The 21,784-nt window shown below is 40.8% G+C and overlaps 1 protein-coding gene across 4 annotated transcripts in view; it reads left to right on the top strand.

Moving 5' to 3' along the window:
- The window catches only part of LOC126094788 (homeodomain-interacting protein kinase 2), a 200,130-nt gene that overhangs the window by 112,176 nt on the left and 66,170 nt on the right, over positions 1-21,784 (top strand). For 3 of the 4 annotated variants that reach the window (XM_049909351.1, XM_049909352.1, XM_049909350.1), the window contains exons 14-17: positions 3,622-3,908; positions 5,700-5,812; positions 8,468-8,590; positions 18,161-18,607. In XM_049909351.1, coding sequence (XP_049765308.1) covers positions 3,622-3,908; positions 5,700-5,812; positions 8,468-8,590; positions 18,161-18,607 — 970 coding nt within the window. The remainder of the gene's footprint in view (positions 1-3,621; positions 3,909-5,699; positions 5,813-8,467; positions 8,591-18,160; positions 18,608-21,784) is intronic. The other variant, XM_049909353.1, reaches the window with a different exon arrangement.

Genomic DNA, 21,784 nt, shown 5'->3' with positions numbered 1-21,784 from the left:
AATTTGACAACAGATTAGAGCCTACTGGCATTTTTTATGACCTGCCAAAAGACTTTGACTGTGTCAATCACACCATTAATGTACAGAATAAAAGGCAACAGACCTAAGATGGAACCTAGAGAAAGTTTGGTGAGCAGCAGAACGCCACTGTGGGAGGGGTGGGAAGGATAATGGATAGGACATTTCTCATTTCAGAGCACGGTGAAAGGTAGCCAAATGGTGGAGAATGTAATTCAGTAGCTCCTGTCCTGGGTGGTACAGGGTTACAAGGGGAAGGGAATGCTCCTCAGTGGCCGGACGGTGGGACATTGGGTGATGGTGAATGACTGGAAACATAAGGACGAGAGATCTGTTTTCTTACAAGGTTGGGAGGGTAGTTACAGTCTGTAAAGGCCTTAGTGATACCCTCGGTACATTTCGAGAGGAATTGCTCGTCACTGCAGGTGCAACGGCCACGGGTGGCTAGACTGTGTGGAAGGGACTTCTTTGTATGGAGCGGGGGCAGCTATTGAAGTGGAGGTATTGCTGGTGATTGGTAGGTTTGATATGGACAGAAGTACGATCTAGCCGTCCTTGAGGTCGTGGTCAACATCAAGAAAGGTGGCTTGTTGTGTTGAGTAGGACCAGGTGAAGCAAATTGAGGGGAAAGTGTTGTCTTGAGGAATGTGGAAGGGATGTCCTCACCCTCAATCCAGATCACAAAGATGAGATCAGTAAATCTGAACCAAGTTAGGGGTTTTATGTTTTGGGTATTTAGGAAGGATTCCTCTTGGTGTCCCATGAACAGGTTGGCATAGGATGGTGCCATGTGGGCGCCCATAACTATGCCCCGGATGGGTATCACTGTGCTGCATTCTGTGTGGGCATGACAATCAACATGCTGTCTGTCCACTGACAAACTGTGGTCAAGAAACAAGTGGACCACCCTGTTGCTGAGCACACTGCCCATCATAACGTACTTCATTTTAATGACTGCTTCAGAACCTGTGCCATCTAGTTCCTTCCCACCAACACCAGCTTTCCTGAACTACACAGATGGGAACTATCCCTGCAGTATATCCGACGTATCCGTAACCCTCCTGGCCTCAACCTTTGTTAGTCATTGTCCTTACCCACCCATTTTCGACAAAGGCCTCATTGGCTGGAAAGCTCATTTTGTGACAGTCTTTTTTGTTGTGCCTATCTGCTACTCAGCCTCTCTGCTATGTGATGAGCATCAATTTTCCTTTTCATAATATTGTTACATTCCATCTTGGATTTTCCATTATTTAATTTGTTTCAACTTTATCAATGTTAAAGTCCAACTCTGTGTGACAAAAGCTGTCAAAAGTACTCGCCGTAACTGCTAATACATGTACCCCATTGTGAGACTAGACGGTCAGTGCCTCCATGGAAAAATGTTTGCGGTTGTCTATGGAACCATGATTGTACTAGGCATGCACTTCATCTGAAGCAAATCAGCAGCCATGAATGTCTTTTCTTCAGGGCTCCAAAAATATAGAAATGCCATGGAGAGTGACCAGGGATGTGTGGAAGATGTGTAAGGGCTTCTCAGAAAAACTTCTGCAGTGTATTCAATACAACCTTGGCAGCATGCATTCCCTAAATCACTTAAAGCAAATGCTGGCATGGTTCCTTTGAAAGGTTTGGCCACTTTCTTTCTCCCCCTAACCCGAGCTTGCGCTCTGTTTCCAATGACCTCATTGTTGACTGGACATTTAACACTAATATCCAGCTCCTCCTTGGCAACATGTGGGTGAGTAGATGAAGATGTGCACACCTGGATACAATCATGTTTCTGTTGGCAGTCGCAAACATTTTTCTATGAAGACATTGACCATTTTGTCTCACAGTGGGATAAATGTGTTACCAATGATAATTATTACTTAAATAATAAACAATAAACAGTTTACTTACTTTTTTTCCATCTCGTGTTTCCATTTGAGTGTCCTTTATATTATCCACACCATTGGCTGCCTTGTTACACAGATGCCTAAACATGAACATTTTGTCTGAATTTTTCTCTCATAAAAGAATATCCAAATTTCATGGTTGCACTGTTATGTATTTTAAATGTACATTGTCACATGTAAAGCTTAAATATGTCGGAAGGATGTTCTGTTGTCTTTTTCATTGACACCAGTCTGCCTCCGTAGCGTAGCGTTACCACCTACCACGCAGGGGGCCCAGGTTCGATTCCCTGCAGGGGCTGGGTGTTGTGTGTGTCTTTCATCATCATTGACTCGCAAGTCGCCGAAGTGGCGTCAACCAACAAGCACTTGCAATACAGTGGCCGAACTCCCCCGAATGGGGCCTCCCGGCCAACAGTGCCATACGATCATTTCGTTTCACAAAAAAGACAGTACATTGCTATGCCTAATACATTGTGGGAAAATCATTGCCATTCAAAACACGTTGCAATTGTAATGGATAAGTACAGGCCCCTTTATGGTTTTCAGGGGAATGTTAAACTGTTGTTCTTGCAAAATGATGGCAAGTTCAGGTAATGACAGAGGTGGATGGCAATCATACACCCTTCTCTCCAAAGTAGACCAGAAAGGCTCAATAATATTGAGATCAGATGATTGTGGTGGCCAGGAGAGTGCGACAATTCATCCTTGTGCTCACAAAACCAGTCCTGGATTATGTTGGCTGTGTTGACAGAGACCCTGTCGCCTGGGAACACAGCATTACCATTGGGGAACAAACACTTTGCAAAGTAACCATGGGGCCCATGGAATACCACAATATGGCTGCCCAAATCATCACTGAAGAAATCCTGCCATGTGTCATTTTTGCGACATAAATTCTGCCAGAAGCTGTTCTTGTTATGGGCTTTTGCATTACTGATGAGTGGTTGTGGAGTTCCAGCTCACCCTGCAATTCCCTGCTTAAGGAGCTCCCTTAGTGTTGTTTTGGTGCTGACATTGTTTGCAAATGCAACATTAAGTTCTACAGTGACTTTTGCAGCTGTATTCCTCTTATTTTTCATCATAATCCTCTTCAGTGACGGTCCATCATTATCATTCATCTCTCTTTCATCTGCGTTACGACTTAGCAGATGATGTTTTTCCACTTTCCCTGTATGATATTGTATAAATCTTCGTATGGTCCCTCTTGAAACACCGAACATTTCGGCTGTCTTTGTTGTTGAAGCATCCACTGCACTGAGGTCTGGTGTAATGCATTCACAGCTACACGGAACACTGTTCTGAGCATGATTGACACTTGCAACGTATTAAGGACATCGCGTAGGTGCATTTATGGTCAACAGTGCAGCCTGCGAACTGGGGTAGCGTCTGCATTTATGTTCAAGCACACATTTTTCATGGTGTCCCCCTGTACAATCTGTATCCATTAGAAAATGGAAATGAAGGAAATGATTTTTCTAACACGAGTAAAAATATATTATTTCTGTAAGTTCAAAACACTAAATTTGTGTGAAAATCCAGTTCAGATACAAAAGTGGGAGTTTTTGTGTGTTGTAGTATTTCCTAGATTTTTACTTACTGTTGTCTTGTTTTATAGGTGAAAGTGAATAGTTTCTTTCCTGTTCAAAAATAGCATACCTATAGTACATGTAATGCCTTTATTTAAGTTTAGATGTCAACTTTCTTGCAGACACAAATGTTTATGCTGGAAATGTGTCGAGTAGCAACAGTGGAAGGCGCAGGCATTCGCCAAATTCAATTGCCACTTCATGGCAGCAGCAGCAGCAGCAACAACAGCAACAGCAGCAGCAACAACAACAGCAGCAACAACAGCAACAGCAGCAGCAGCAGCAGCAACAACAACAACAACAACAACAACAACAACAGCAGCAGCAGCAGCAACCGCAGCAGCAGCCACAGCCATCTTCAGGAAAACTGGAGGCACACACTCAACATACATTGCAACATGCCTCACAGGTGAGGAGAAGGCGCATGGCGGGATAAAGCAATGTGCCTGGTGAAGTAAGATACCTGATAGCCAGCAGCGCAATTGCTAGTTTTCAGCTGTGAAGTCCAAAAAGGTGGCTACAGTATTATAATTGTGGGTAAAATGCCAATTTCACTTTATGCATGCTCATACCCCCCTCCACCCCACCCCCCACCAACAAACACACACACACAAATCAATTTTGAAAATTATTGTTTCTGCTTAAAGTTTTTTTTATTGTTTATAATTTAGAATATTACTGTGCATATTTGTATTTGAAGATAAGTAATACAATTGTTGTCATATGAATACGGTAATTTTAAACAGCAGCAGCTTCTCAATGCTCAAATGGAACAACATAGTCCATAAATATTACATATGAAATAACAGAGGAAGATGCTTTTTAATTTCCTTGTGAAAGAACAGAAATACCTAGATTACTATAACCATATTGATATTCTGGCATCACTATCTTCTTTGATACTGTCATCATATCATCATCATCATCATCTTTTAAAAAAGCTACTGTATTTGTTATGTTTGTTCTCTTACACCTTTCTTCTTCATTGTGTTCGTAACTGACATCTCATGACAGCCAAGTAGCAAACCAGTTGTTGGTATATCAGAATTCTTTTCTTTGTGCCAATTGGCAGGTGTTTATTTCTTTTTTTCTTTAATAAATTGAAAAATCAGTGTAACACAGGACACAAACCATTTATGGAAAATAAGTCGTCATCAGTCCCTCACTGCTGGCAAGCTCTTTGTCCCATGACTTTTTTCATCTGTGCACTAGGGCACATTTTCAGCAATCTATATTACATTTTCTGGATTCGCTGTGAGCACCTCAGAAGGGAATGGCTCTCCAGACCATAGTGCTTCAGAATTCTGTTAATATGTTTCTGTATCAAAATCTTTTCCAGTTCAAGCCAGTTTACTTAAAACTAAGGAAAGGCTTCTCGTACTGTCTGCAAACAAGTCCCATTCCAAAAGTGGAACAATCAGCTTTCTGATGACATGTAGGGGAATGTTCGCAATCAAATTGAACAGGAAATCTTACGGTACAGTGATGAGAACATTGGAAGTGATGAGCAGGGCACGTGGTGGTAAAAGAACGAGAACTGTGGAGAGTTGGCAGAGGAAATGTTTGATGTCTTTTTGTAAGGGGTATGTTATTAATAGTAGCCCGAGGGTGTTGATCCACTGGGGTAGAAATTCTTTATGTGGGTGGCCAGTATCTACTCAGAATTGGGCAACCTGCATGCTTGAGTTTACATATGTAGAAGGTTGGTCTCGTGTAGGCAGTAGTAATGAGGTTCATAATGACAGTGGTGGAGGTGTTGTCGGAGATAGGATTGTATAATTGGGACCAAGTTTTAGGTGGTAAATTGTGGTTCTTTCAGGGGATATGAGGTTGATTTCTTTGCTGTGGGTTTGGGGGATGATGATGATGATGAGGAGGAGGAGGCAGAATTTCAGTTTATAAATTTTTGGAAAATTATCAGATGATTTGGAAGGGCGGGGAGATGGTTTAGGTGGATGAGAGTACGTTAAGTGGGGCAGGGTTCAATATTGGTTCTCTCTCTCTCTCTCTCTCTCTCTCTCTCTCTCTCTCTCTCTCACACACACACACAGACAGACAGACAGACAGACAGACCGACCGACCTAGCTTCCCTTCCTCATAATGTGCGAAAAGAAAACCAGGAAATCGACTTGGGTTTGTCATTAACACTTGCTTGACATGGCGTTTTGGGATAAGCAGTGAACATTATGATCTGTTTCAGGTGCAACAGGCAGTTTCTGGTAGACAGCAGACTATAACAATTCATGACACACCATCACCAGCTGTGTCTGTCATCACAATTTCTGACAGTGAAGACGAAGCAACTGGAAACTGGTAAGATAATTGTATTAACTTGTATTATTTTTCATAGGTTTTTGTATGTGGATGTTTTGTGTTGGATGGATGTCAGCAATATCCAAACTATCTGTTCCCGTAATTTTTCAAGCTGTCGTGTTGCATAGGATGCTCATTAACAGGGTATTATTTATCGCTGCAAAAGAATCTTTTGGTGGTTGTTCGTCTTTAATTAGCAGAGCAGTACAACTAAAGCACACATTTCTACAGTCACAGAGGGAAGTTGCTTTACTGTATGTCGAATAGTACAGCCCCAGTTTATGCCTAGATTCCCGCTCCAGCTAGATGACATACAAGTAAGCAGTGCTTTTGGTATATTATTCCCAGTAACCCATATTTTAGTTCATTGTATTTTACATGTTGATGCACTGGACAAGCATAATATGAGTTTTAAAATTTTGCATAGTGTCATGACTCCTTCCTCCTAGGATCATGATATTTAGTGATGTTACACACACTGTTCTTCTTCCACTAATTTGCATAGTGTGGCAACATTGTTTCCAGTGATCAGTGAATGAGTCCACCATAGTGAGAATGCCCTTGAAGTTCCGTCAGTATTTCTTAGTATAGTAGTGTGGTGTGGACACTGTTCCTGAACTACGAAAGATGTTTCTACGGTCACCTCTCAAGAAAAACCTATCACAAAACTGCTTGTCCTTTTTTTATCTGCTGCAAATTTATAAGTGTAACAGATTGCATACTATGAGGGGATTGATATTGCAGCTTGAATTACTGGGTGCAGTACAATTGGCAAATGGAAACAGATGTATAACTGGGTTGGGATGTGTTGAGTTGAAGGTCTGTGTTGCAATAGTTTCAGAGCATACTTTGTAGTCTTTTTTAACACTCTAACTTCATTTGTCATAGAAATATATAATATATTCTTTTAAACGTGAAGGAACAGTATCAGAATCAGTGAAAACAAGCCTTACAGTAAAACTATATTTAAATACAAAACAAGGAAAATCCATGGTTTCTACGGTCACCTCTCAAGAAAAACGTATCACAAAACTGCTTGTCCTTTTTTTATCTGCTGCAAATTTATAAGTGTAACAGATTGCATACTATGAGGGGATTGATATTGCAGCTTGAATTACTGGGTGCAGTACAATTGGCAAATGGAAACAGATGTATAACTGGGTTGGGATGTGTTGAGTTGAAGGTCTGTGTTGCAATAGTTTCAGAGCATACTTTGTAGTCTTTTTTAACACTCTAACTTCATTTGTCATAGAAATATATAATATATTCTTTTAAACGTGAAGGAACAGTATCAGAATCAGTGAAAACAAGCCTTACAGTAAAACTATATTTAAATACAAAACAAGGAAAATCCATGTTGGAATGCTAGAGGAAATGCTGACTCGCAGACAGGCCTGACAAAAAGATTGCTATATATTTAAGCTTTTGTGGTTTTGTGTGTATATGTTTTCTACTTTAGAAAAAGGACTTATGGCTAAAAGCTTAAATATATACAGCAGTCTTTTTGTTGTGCCCATCTGTTTGTGGCTCAATGTCTTCTCTGTATGTTGAGATTCAGTCTCTCATTTTCATGTTACATTATTTTGCCTTTCATTACTGCAAATATTTGGTGTGGAAAATTCATTGCTGCCAATATTTGGTGTGGAAAACACACACACACACACACACACACACACACACACACACACACACACACACACACACACACACTGGAAAGGCGTATTTTGTATTGGGAAATACTCAGGTCTTTGAAAGATGTCACCAGGGAGAAAAGAAAAGAAAGAGAATATGAGAAAGAATTTGTTTTCTGCACGTGTCATCTAAGACCTAATAGTTTTTGTAAACAGACTAAATGTAATATTGTTTTTAAAACAGACAACAAATAACACTTAATGTCATCAGGAATAAATGACAAAAATGAAGTCAAAGCAAGGATCAAAGTTCAGTGGGCTGTGAGAAATTAGTTTTGTTATTGGGCAAGAGGCATATAACGGCTTGTAAAAATTATTGAAGACTCATGTGTGATCATTATTTTTGGCCTTTAAAACTTGATTATCAAAGTTCGAGAATAAGACTGTTATTTGTTTGGACAATACATTGTATTAACTCGCAACAACCAGCTGTCATCTTCACTAACAAGGTATAATTACAAGAAGTAATCTTCAGGTTGAAATGTCTGCCATTTATAATTTATATATAATTTTCTGTGGCAAATTAACACTTCTGTGCTATTAAGTTAAAATATTTTAAAGTTTTAGCATAACCTATTTGATTTTTCTTGTAGATATGTGATCAAATGTGAATATTAAAAATCTAATCCTTACCATTGTGGTTGCAAAACATATATCTTTTCGTCTCATGATGTTTCCATTATGAACTTGGGAATTGAGTAGATTTTTCATATCTACATCCCCAAATGGCAATGATTACATTGGATTGACCTGAATCAATTCAATACTATTGCAGTTATCACTCTTGTAAGACATACGTTTTAATTCTCTGCAAGAAGTCTTAGGTGTGGCTATGAATTGTGCAGGTGGTACACCATTGCTGTATCTTTATTAAGAGCTTTATTTATACATCTTATTTTTCCCCCTTCATTCAAAACAAGAATAGAAAAGTTATTCTGAGGGTTGCTGGATTTGTTTTTGGTAGCTGTAAGGATAGGAACTGCGGTGCGTGTTGCGGTGGATCAGCCGGCCTGGGTGCATCTTGCCACATCAGCTCCAACTGTCCCTCAGTGTTGACTGTAGCCTCTCAAGATGAAGCATATCGCAGGTACCCATCCTAACACACATGCTGCTTCGAGGGTGCTGCTGTTACTGCTGAATATTGTTGCTGCATATTATCTAACCATCTGTTGTGTCCCATTTCCTGTAATTGTTACCATGTGTTGAAAGGTTGCAGGCAGCATGTTTCATCTAAGGAACCCTTATCATATTTGTTTTGTGTTTTATAAGTGTTCACCCAGTAAAACACGGAAAGAATGATTTAGCTATTAAATATTATATATGTCTTCCATTCCTCAAAAATTTTTGATTTACTTGAGATGGAAGTCAAAAGTTAACGTACACCATAAGAAGTACCACGTCTCTGTATTGGGAGAATGTTACTTCACTGGGCCATCACATTTTTTCTTACAGAAAATACAATAATTGTAAAGTTACACATATAAAGATTATATTTCAGCAGCAAAATGCAAAATTTTTGTTGTGTAATATTATATGTGCTTGGCAAAACAAGAAAAATCATTCTTTCTTTATAGATTTCTTTCTTCTTCCCTTTCTTTGATTTACTGTACTGTATCCTGGTGTTGGTCAGTCATAAACATTTCTTTAACTAAGTGCAATGTCTCCCACTTGCAAACCAATGTCCACATAAATATGCTTCATCAGCTGCAATTGCTTACAAAATTGGTGTCTTTTAAGTGTTGCATGTTTCGTGGGTTTCATATGATCAGTTTCCTTTTGTTGAGTTTGAAATTGTTGTACTAACAGTATTGTTTAAGTGTGCAAGTTCTTTCTCATATTTCATATTACCTTCACAGATGTTGTAGATGACTGTATGCATGGTTTAATGCCCAGAATGTAATTTTTTACTAATATGTTACAGATATAGACATTCATAAGTTTATGTTCACAGGTGGTTTTTTCTGCAATGTACATTATTTATCTGAATAACTAATGTTGTTACTTTAAATTAACCATAACACATTCATTACATGTGATGTTCAACCAAAATGAGTGACCTTCATTGAGCTGAATAATTCAGCTACACAGTACAAGTATTAAGTATGTAAGAGACCCCATGAAAACTATAAATATGCTCATTTTTGCAGAATGTAATGTGAAATGGTTTTTAATGCATTGTGGACAGTCCAGTTACTTTTGTAGTATGCTTAATCATTCACTTATTCTTTTGATGTGTTAACAGAAAATCATAGATACACTATGTGATCAAAAGTATCTGGACACTTTCCTGAAAATGACTTGTGGCGCTCTCCATTGGTAATGCTGGAATTCCATATGGTGTTGACCCACCCATAGCCTTGATGACAGCTTCCACTCTTGGAGACAAACGAGGTGCATTCAAGTTCTAAGACCTCTGATTTTTTTTCTAATTAACTACTCACCCGAAATCCATGAAACTGGCATTACTTCTGGACGTTATCGCCCTGCAGACGTACACATTTTTCACAACGCTGACACCATGATTCCATGGCAGCGGCGAAGGCTTCTTTAGGAGTCTGTTTTGATCACTGGAAAATCGCTGAGGCAATAGCAGCACGGCTGGTGAATGTGCGGCCACGGAGAGTGTCTTTCACTGTTGGAAAAAGCCAAAAGTCACTAGGAGCCAGGTCAGGTGAGTAGGGAGCATGAGGAATCACTTCATAGTTGTATCCAGAAGAAACTGTTGCGTAACGTTAGCTCGATATGCAGGTGCGTTGTCTAGGTGAAACAGCACACGCGCAGCCCTTCCCGGATGTTTTTGTTGCAGTGCAGGAAGGAATTTGTTCTTCAAACCATTTTTGTAGGATGCACCTGTTACCGTAGTGCCCTTTGGAATGCAATGGGTAAGGATTACGCCCTCGCTGTCCCAGAACATGGACACCATCATTTTTTCAGCACTGGCGGTTACCCGAAATTTTTTTGGTGGCGGTGAATCTGTGTGCTTCGATTGAGCTGACTGGCGCTTTGTTTCTGGATTGAAAAATGGCATCCACGTCTCATTCATTGTCACAACCCCCACGAAAAGAAAGTCCCATTCATGCTGTCGTTGCGCGTCAACATTGCTTGACAACATGCCACACGGGCAGCTATGTGGTCGTCCGTCAGCACTCGTGGCACCCACCTGGATGACACTTTTCGCATTTTCAGTTCGTCATGCAGGATTGTGTGCACAGAACCCACAGAAATGCCAACTCCGGAGGCGATCTGTTCAACAGTCATTCGGCGATCCCCCAAAACAATTCTCTGCACTTTCTCGATCATGTCGTCAGACCGGCTTGTGCGAGCCCGAGATTGTTTCGGTTTGTTGTCACACGATGTTCTGCCTTCATTAAACTGTCGCACCCACGAACGCACTTTCGACACATCCATAACTCCATCACCACATGTCTCCTTCAACTGTCGATGAATTTCAATTGGTTTCACACCACGCAAATTCAGAAAACGAATGATTGCATGCTGTTCAAGTAAGGAAAACGTCGCCGTTTTAAGTATTTAAAACAGTTCTCATTCTCACCACTGGCGGTAAAATTCCATCTGCCTTATGGTGCTGCCATCTCTGGGACGTATTGACAATGAACGCGGCCTCATTTTAAAACATTGCGCATGTTTCTATCTCTTTCCAGTCCGGAGAAAAAAAAATCGGAGGCCTTAGAACTTGAATGCACCTCGTACATTCAGTCAGGTGCTGGGAGATTTCTTGGGGAATGGCAGAACATTCTTCACGGAGTGCTGCACTGAGGAGAGGTTGGTGGCGCCTGGCACGAAGTTGGCATTCTAAAACATCCCAAAGGTGTTCTATAGTATTCAGGTTAGGACTCTGTGCAGGCCAGTCCATTATGGGGATGTTATGGTCGTGTAACTACTACGCTAGAGGCCATCATTATGAACAGGTGCTTGATCGTGTTGAAAGGTGCAATCCCTATCTCCGAATTGCTCTTCATCAGTGGGAAGCAAGAAGGGGCTTGAAATGTCAGTGTAGGTCTGTACTGTAATAGTGCCATGCAAAACAACAAGGGGTGCAAGCCCCCTCCATGAAAAACACGACCACACCATAACACCACCGCCTCCAAATTTTACTGTTGGCACTACATACACTGGCAGATGACGTTCACTGGGCATTCGCCATACCCACACCCTACCATTGGATCGCCACATTGTGTACCATGATTTGTCACTACACACGACTTTTTTCCACTGTTCAGTCGTCCAATGTTTACACACCTAACACCAGCCGAGGCACTGTTTGGCATTTACCAGTGTGATGTGTGGCTTATGAGCAACTGCTTGACCATGAAATCCAAGTTTTCTCACCTCCCACCTAACTGTCATAGTACTTGCAGTGGATCCTGATGCAGTTTCGAATTCTTGTGTGACGGTCAGGATAGATGTGTGCTTATCACACATTACGACCCTCTTCAACTGTCGGCGGTCTCTGTCAGTCAACGGATGAGGCCGGCCTGTATGCTTTTGCACTGTACGTGTCCCTTCCTGTTTCCACTTCACTATTGCATTGGAAACAGTGGACCTAGGGATGTTTAGGAGTGTGGAAATCTTGTGTACAGACGTATGACACAAGTGACACCTAATCCCCTGATGATGTTCAAAGTCCATGAGTTCTGCAGAGCGCACCATTCTGCTCTCTCACAATGTCTAATAACTACTACTTGGTAGTAGGTGGCAGCACAATGCATCTAACATGAAAAAGTATGTTTTTGGAGCTGTCCGGATATTTTTGATCACATGGTGTATATCACAAATGATACAATGAGTAGCATCATTTCTCATGATATAAGCAAATATTGAGCAATGGGTACAGTATTTACTCGAATCTAAGCCGCACTTGAATCTAAGCCGCACGTGAAAAATGAGACTCGACATCAAGGGAAAAAAAATTTCCCGAATCTAAGCCGCACCTGAAATTTAAGATTCGAAATTCAAGATGAAAGAAAAGTTTTAGGCCGCACCTCCAAATCGAAACGAAGTTGGTCCATTGTAATATGAGACATAATTTAGGTCGAATGAATGACGATACAGCTGCAGTAGTTTGGTTTGAGTCGTAAGCTTAGCAGTTAAGCTTAACCAGGTAGCCATTGCTTTGCGTCAGGCGCTCCATCCGTATTTATACGGGTACCCTTCCTTTTTCACGTGCTTCGTCTGGTTTGAATTGATTGCATATTTTTCGTTGATCTGATAAGTGCCGTTCTCTTTGTTATAGATGTTTACATCACTCTAAGTTAAAAATGCATTACTGTACTGTGTCATGCATTGTTTGTCGCGGCATGGTTTGCTTTTGTGCGCGCTACCGTGGCTTACAATTAAAAAAAGAAAAAGAGAGGAATTGTCTCATAACCGAAACAACGGCAAGAGACTGCCATTTGTTGTTACTTACACTGCTGCTTTCTTTGTAATGATCAACAAGAACCAAATAATAGACTGCTTATGATAGAAGATGTTCTGAACGAGAGTTTAGCAAAAATTTTTCTCCGTTTGAAAATCTTTGCAGGCGCCTCTTTAGTACATTACATTCTGCACAGAAATTGGAGTCATCTTAGATTTAAAAATCTAGTCAATTACCGTGCTTCATTTCTGACTGTATCACTATCAGGTATAAGAATAATACGAATATAAACATGACATGAATATAATAGAAGGAAACATTCCACGTGGGAAAAAATATATCTAAAAACAAAGATGATGTGACTTACCAAACGAAAGCGCTGGCACGTCGATAGACACACAAACAAACACAAACATACACACAAAATTCTAGCTTTTGCAACCAACGGTTGCCTCGTCAGGAAAGAGGGAGGAGAGGGAAAGACGAAAGGATTTGGGTTTTAAGGGAGAGGGTAAAGAGTCATTCCAATCCTGGGAGCGGAAAGACTTACCTTAGGGGGAAAAAAGGACGGGTATACACTCGCGCGCGCACACACACACACACACACACACACACACACACACACACATATCCATCCACACATATACAGACACAAGCAGACATATACAGAGGCAAAGAGTTTGGGCAGAGATGTCAGTCGAGGCAGAAGTGTAGAGGCAAAGATGTTGTTGAATGACAGGTGAGGTATGAGTGGCGGCAACTTGAAATTAGCAGAGTTTGAGGCCTGGTGGATAACGGGAAGAGAGGATATATTGAAGAGCAAGTTCCCATCTCCGGAGTTCGGATAGGTTGGTATTAGTGGGAAGTATCCAGATAACCCGGACGGTGTATCACTGTGCCAAGATGTGCTGGCCGTGCACCAAGGCATGTTTAGCCACAGGGTGATCCTCATTACCAACAAACACTGTCTGCCTGTGTCCATTCATGCGAATGGACAGTTTGTTGCTGGTCATTCCCAAATAGAATGCATCACAGTGTAGGCAGGTCAGTTGGTAGATCACGTGGGTGCTTTCACACGTGGCTCTGCCTTTGATCGTGTACACCTTCTGTGTTACAGGACTGGAGTAGGTGGTGGTGGGAGGGTGCATGGGACAGGTTTTACACGGGGGGGGCGGTTACAAGGGTAGGAGCCAGAGGGTAGGGAACACCCCGCACCCCTACCTTCTATCTTCTTCGTAAAATTCACAAACCCAATCATCCCGGCCGCCCCATTGTAGCTGGTTACCAAGCCCCCACAGAACGTATCTCTGCCTACGTAGATCAACACCTTCAACCCATTACATGCAGTCTCCCATCCTTCATCAAAGACACCAACCACTTTCTTGAACGCCTGGAATCCTTACCCAATCTGTTACCCCCAGAAACCATCCTTGTAACCATTGATGCCACTTCCTTATACACAAATATCCCGCACCTCCAGGGCCTTGCTGCGATGGAGCACTTCCTTTCACGCCGATCACCTGCCACCCTACCTAAAACCTCTTTCCGCATTACCTTAGCCAGCTTCATCCTGACCCACAACTTCTTCACTTTTGAAGACCGGACATACCAACAATTAAAGGGAACAGCCATGGGTACCAGGATGGCCCCTTCGTATGCCAACCTATTCATGGGTCGCTTAGAGGAAGCCTTCTTGGTTACCCAGGCCTGCCAACCCAAAGTTTGGTACAGATTTATTGATGACATCTTCATGATCTGGACTCACAGTGAAGAAGAACTCCAGAATTTCCTCTCCAACCTCAACTCCTTTGGTTCCATTAGATTCACCTGGTCCTACTCCAAATCCCATGCCACTTTCCTTGATGTTGACCTCCACCTGTCCAATGGCCAGCTTCATACGTCCGTCCACATCAAACCCACCAACGAGCAACAGTACCTCCATTATGACAGCTGCCACGCATTCCACATCAAACGGTCCCTTCCCTACAGCCTAGGTCTTCGTGGCAAACGAATCTGCTCCAGTCCGGAATCCCTGAACCGTTACACCAACAACCTGACAACAGCTTTCGCATCCCGCAACTACCCTCCTGACCTGGTACGGAACGAAATAACCAGAGCCACTTCCTCATCCTCTCAAACCCAGAACCTCCCACAGAAGAACCCCAAAAGTGCCCCACTGGTGACAGGATACTTTCCGGGACTGGATCAGACTCTGAATGTGGCTCTCCAGCAGGGATACGACTTCCTCGAATCCTGCCCTGAAATGAGATCCATCCTTCATGAAATCCTCCCCACTCCACCAAGAGTGTCTTTCCGCCGTCCACCTAACCTTCGTAACCTCTTAGTTCATCCCTATGAAATCCCCAGACCACCTTCCCTACCCTCTGGCTCCTACCCTTGTAACCGCCCCTGGTGTAAAACCTGTCCCATGCACCCTCCCACCACCACCTACTCCAGTCCTGTAACCCGGAAGGTGTACACGATCAAAGGCAGAGCCACGTGTGAAAGCACCCACGTGATCTACCAACTGACCTGCCTACACTGTGACGCATTCTATGTAGGAATGACCAGCAACAAACTGTCAATTCGCATGAATGGACACAGGCAGACAGTGTTTGTTGGTAATGAGGATCACCCTGTGGCTAAACATGCCTTGGTGCACGGCCAGCACATCTTGGCACGGTGTTACACCGTCCGGGTTATCTGGATACTTCCCACTAACACCAACCTATCCGAACTCCGGAGATGGGAACTTGCTCTTCAATATATCCTCTCTTCCCGTTATCCACCAGGCCTCAATCTCCGCTAATTTCAAGTTGCCGCCACTCATACCTCACCTGTCATTCAACAACATCTTTGCCTCTGCACTTCTGCCTCGACTGACATCTCTGCCCAAACTCTTTGCCTCTGTATATGTCTGCTTGTGTCTGTACATGTGTGGATGGATATGTGTGTGTGTGTGTGTGTGTGTGTGTGTGTGTGTGTGTGTGTGTGCGAGTGTATACCCGTCCTTTTTTCCCCCTAAGGTAAGTCTTTCCGCTCCCAGGATTGGAATGACTCCTTACCCTCTCCCTTAAAACCCAAATCCTTTCGTCTTTCCCTCTCCTTCCTCTTTCTTGGCGAGGCAACCGTTGGTTGCGAAAGCTAGAATTTTGTGTGTATGTTTGTGTTTGTTTGTGTGTCTATCGACGTGCCAGCGCTTTCGTTTGGTAAGTCACATCATCTTTGTTTTTAGATATATAAACATGACATGATACGTATATTATGCCACGTTTGCAGTTGTCTCACTCTAGTTTCGTAGTTTATTAGGCAGACTGGATTTAATTGAGATAGCAGCAAACACGAAAGAATACATGGAAAAATATTCGTATTATTCTTATGATAAAAAGAATACTGCATGTCATTCACAATTCATAAAAGTTCCTATTAGCAACCATCTCTTCTCACGGGTAGGAAAAAATTCACAACGTAGAGTTGGCCATATTGACAAACATCCTAAAGTCTTGTCAGTCGGATTTTTGTAGTGCATTGGAATTCTGCTACATTCGAAGATGATCAATAGGGAATTTGTATTTACTTCGTTGGATAATGTATGAGAATGCAGTGGTTGAAACTTGGGGCAGAGAAAAAAAACTTGTCTTCCACCTTTTTTTTTTTTTTTTTTTTTTAAATTTATTTACTGACACAGAGGTTTTGGCGCCAGTATTTATCTTTGTGCCTACAAAGCATGCCTGTGCAGCGCTACATATATTCGACGGCAGAAGTTAGTTGTGGCGGCATCTACCAACATTTATCAGAACTTCTGCTTGCTTTGCACTTGATTCTAAGCCACAGGCGGTTGTTTGGATTACAAAAACCGGAAAAAAAGTGCGGCTTAGATTCGAGTAAATGCGGCATCTATACTAGCTAGGAATTGAAGAAGCAGGTGGTTGTGTATTATTCTCCCCCACCATCCCATTTCCAAATGTCCCCACACTTTTTTTTTTTGGGGGGGGGGGGGGGGTTATTGATTGTGTCTGTCGAGTGACAAGTTCAGAAACTGAGAAATATGCTAAACTTCGCGTTGATTACCTATCCACCACCTAACAGTACTGTTATAAGTGGTAACATTGTCTCTTGTTCATTTCTCTCTCTCTTCTCTCTCTCTCTCTCTCTCTCTCTCTCTCTCTCTCTCTCTCTCTCTCTAATGCAATAAGCTCGTGTTCCACAACTGCTAGCTCAACGATTACTTCAATTTCAGTTACTGTGAGTGATTTTGTGTGTTATTTGAAACAGCACTGAAGGCAAGGAAAAAATCTTATCAGCATAAATAGGTATTACAGGGAGTAGTATCTTGGGAACAACACAAAAATGTAGGGCAGACTGTGTCATCTTTTTTGGCTTAAAAAAATTAGCACTGAGAAAAGAAAATGGTATGGAATTTGATAAAATTGCCAATTCAGATCCCCGAAGCTGCAAGTCATGGAAAGAGTATAGTCTATACCAAGGTAATGGAATGAGATTTTTGTAGAAATTTCAACATACCACATTTCTGAGGCTTAAATACTATATTTACGCTGCATAATGGTGCTATAAAAAACATAAGATGATGTACTAAATGTTTATTTAACCAAGTTTTTATTTTGTAAAAATCCAGTTTTTATTCCATGGTATTTTACTGATACAAGCGGTAATAAAATAAGAGTCGGTGATCATTTTATTTTCAGTGCAATCAGTAGGAAGATGAATTGTGTGTCTGTTGATGGTGAGCATAATAAGAATTATAAATTGCATATTGTTCTCACATAAATTCTATAGAAAAAAAATAGCTATACAGTTTAAAAGAACTGTTTAGTATATTGATAAATGTATCTGACATAGTGTCATATCTTATTTGTATTTTCACACAAATAATGTTTCTCAGAACTATTCCTGTCTACTTCATAATTAAAGAAAAAAAAAGGCTTTTACAGTTTTAATCGCAGCTCACACATTGCATTTTTTGTGAGTTTTGACAGAAGCATAAAAATCGTGTAATTTGTGGGGTAATTTAAGATGAAGAAAAATCCCATAGGTAAGCTACTTTTTTTACATAGTGCTAAAAAAATGTTTATTTTGCATTTAACGATTACACTTTTTGTAGTGATTTCTTTGTTCATCGGCATTTATTTAATGGGAATAACTTTTTTGTTGTTTCAGTTTTCTAGTTGATTTGTTATGGCTGCGTGTCTCGAGTATATTTTAAGCCACTTTGTGCAAATAAGACAAGAAATTAATTTACTAATTCTTATTTCAATGCAGCACTCAGTCAACGCCACCTAGAAGTTCAGCAGCTGTAACAAGCAGCACACGTCAAAGGAAGAATGTGATTTCCTGTGTGACAGTCGCAGATAGTGATGGAGAAGATCAGCACAGCCCAGCTAAATTACAGCAGGCACAAATGCAGCAGCAGCAGCAACAGCAACAACAGCAGCAGCAACAACAACAACAACAACAATCAATAGCACAGCAACAGCAACAACCACATCAGCCTCAGGTGCAACAGCAAGCACAACCGCCTCAGCAGCAGCACCAGCATCACCAAGTATATTTGCAGCCACCGCAGCAACAGACAACACAGCCACAGCAGCAGCAGCAGCATCAGCAGCATCATCACCACCACCACCACCAACAGCAACCTGTACAACAGGTTCTGGTTCAGACACCAGTCCAAGTTACCAGAGAAATAAAACACGAGCCACAACCCACGTAAGTGTTGGCACTTATTTGTACATTATTTTGTAGTTACCATTTGCAAAATTAATCTATTTTATACCCTATTTACCACTTTTAATACTGCTACACTCGCAGTAAATCACTGAAATGTCTAATCTGCTTTTATCTTATTTAGTCACTTTGCTGTTTAAAACCATCTGTCATGAGTCCAATGGAGGTTTCAAGTATTAAGGGTGTCTTCCATCTCTTTTAAATGCCTTAAATGTTACATGTTGATTGACAGAGACATGTGGAAGTTGTGTTTCTCCTTCACTAAATTTTCACATAATTTCTAACATAATGGACAAACTACAGGGTCCAGTATAGCAACCAAACTTTAAAGGTGTGCCTTCTGCGGCATAGTGATAGACTTGCATTTTAATACCAAATGAGACAGTGCAGTTGTTAGGACCCTGTCATATTTGGGAGAACAGTCTGCCTGGCCATTCTGATGTAGGCTTTTGTGATTTAAATGGCTTTTTTATTCTAGTCTTTCATCACAATATAAATTCCTTTGACGATGACCGGTTTCAGTCAGAAGTGACCATCTTCGGATGTGTTCTACACCATGTCCTAATTGTAATTTAATTTAGGCACATGCTGGCATGTTTCTTCTGCAAAGACACCAATGATCACTGTGTTGCCCTCACAAAACATCCTTAGATATTCTGTATGTGTTTACAATTGAACTATTTATTTTCATTGACTTCTGGTGACAAACCTCTGAGATAATCCCTGGATGAAGGACTAAATAAAATAAAAATTGCTTGAACATAATAAGATATTGAGCTTCTCTGCAAAACAGTATTACTTAATAACTGAATGTATATCATCTTATTTGTTGCTATTTTAATATATATCACTGGTGCGATTTATAGGTAAACTGAAATTATTGGCTACATTAGACCCATTACAGATGATTAAATAGCACAGTGGCTTTTTTACTTAATAAAATTGAACCTATTAGTCTTTCACATTACTCGTATTACTAATGAAACACATTTAATAACAAAAGTAAGCCTCTTATTTTTTACTACACCTAGGGCCTAATACTAGTTTTGTAATAAAAAAATTTCTGTAGACAAGGAGTTTAATTTATATTTTAACAGTGCTGTCCATTTGTAGAAGCATAGGTGTTATTAAGCCCAATTTGGGCTCTATTGTTTACAAGAAGAGGTATCTGAACTGCTGCTTCAATATTTGAATTTACAATCGGATATCTGAGCTAACACTTTGTTCAAGAATCATGAAAGAAGGTTTTATACATGGAAGAGCCCTGGAGATACTAAAAGGTTTCAGATAGATTGTATAATGGTAAGACAGAGATTTAGGAACCAAATTTTAAATTGTAAGACATTTCCAGGGGCAGATGTGGACTCTGACCACAATCTATTGGTTATGAACTGTAGATTAAAACTGAAGAAACTGCAAAAAGGTGGGAATTTAAGGAGATGGGACCTGGATAAACTGAAAGAACCAGAGATTGTACATAGTTTCAGGGAGAGCATAAGGGAATGATTGCCAGGAATGGGGTAAAGAAATACGGTAGAAGAAGAATGGGTAGCTTTGAGGAATGAAATACTGAAGGCAGCAGAGGATCAAGTAGGTAAAAAGACGAGGGCAAGTAGAAATCCTTGGGTAACAGAAGAGATACTGAATTTAATTGATGGAAGGAGAAAATACAAAAATGCAGCAAGTGAAGCAGGCAAAAAGGAATACAAACGTCTCAAAAATGAGATCGACAGGAAGTGCAAAATGGCTAAGCAGGGATGGCTAGAGGACAAATGTAAGGATGTAGAGACTTATCTCATGAAGGGTAAGATAGATACTGCCTACAGGAAAATTAAAGAGACCTTTGGAGAAAAGAGAACCACTTATATAAATATCCTGATAAAACTCTACCATCTGGTGAGCAAGATGTATGAGACAGGTGAAATTCCCTCAGACTTCAAGAAGAATATAATAATTCCAATCCCAAAGAAAGTAGGTGTTGACAGATGTGAAAATTACCGAACTATCAGTTTTAATAAGTCACAGCTGCAAAATACTAACGTGAATTCTTTACAGATGAATGGAAAAACTGGTAGAAGCCAACCTCGGGGAAGATCAGTTTGGATTCAGTAGAAATGTTGGAACACGTGAGGCAATACAGACCCTACGACTTATCTTAGAAGAAAGATTAAGGAAAGGCAAACCTATGTTTCTAGCATTTGTAGACTTAGAGAAGGCTTTTGACAATGTTGACTGGAATACTCTCTTTCAAATTCTGAAGGTGGCAGGGGTAAAATACAGGGAGCGAAAGGCTATTTACAATTTGTACAGAAAGCAAATGGCAGTTATAAGAGTTGAGGGACAGGAAAGGGAAGCAGTGGTTGGTAAGGGAGTGAGACAGGGTTGTAGCCTCTCCCCGATGCTATTCAATTTGTATATTGAGCAAGCAGTAAAGGAAACGAAAGAAAAGTTCAGAGTAGGTATTAAAATCCATGGAGAAGAAATAAAAACTTTGAGGTTCGCCGATGACATTGTAATTCTGTCAGAGACAGCAAAGGACTTGGAAGAGCAGTTGAACGGAATGGACAGTGTCTTGAAAGGAGGATATAAGATGAACATCAACAAATGCAAAACGAGGATAATGGAATGCAGTCGAATTAAGTCGGGTGATGGTGAGGGAATTTTATTAGGAAATGAGACACTCAAAGTAGTAAAGGAGTTTTGCTATTTAGGGAGTAAAATAACTGATGATGGTCGAAGTAGTGAGGATATAAAATGTAGACTGGCAATGGCAAGGAGAGCATTTCTGAAGAAGAGAAATTTGTTGTTAACATCGAGTATAGATTTAAGTGTCGGGAAGTCGTTTCTGAAAGTATTTGTATGGAGTGTAGCCATGTATGGAAGTGAAACATGGACGATAAATAGTTTGGACAAGAAAAGAATAGAAGCTTTCGAAATGTGGTGCTACAGAACAATGATGAAGATTAGATGGAGAGATCACATAACTAATGAGGAGGTATGATTGGGGAGAAGAGAAGTTTGTGGCACAACTTGACTAGAAGAAGGGATCGGTTGGTAGGACATCTCCTGAGGCATCAAGGGATCACCAATTTAGCATTGGAGGGCAGTGTGAAGGGTAAAAATCGTAGAGGGAGACCAAGAGATGAATACACCAAGCAG

This window comes from Schistocerca cancellata, chromosome 8, assembly GCF_023864275.1.
Source record: "Schistocerca cancellata isolate TAMUIC-IGC-003103 chromosome 8, iqSchCanc2.1, whole genome shotgun sequence".
Classification (NCBI taxonomy): domain Eukaryota; kingdom Metazoa; phylum Arthropoda; class Insecta; order Orthoptera; family Acrididae; genus Schistocerca; species Schistocerca cancellata.
This window is presented reverse-complemented; position numbering and strand designations above follow the sequence as displayed.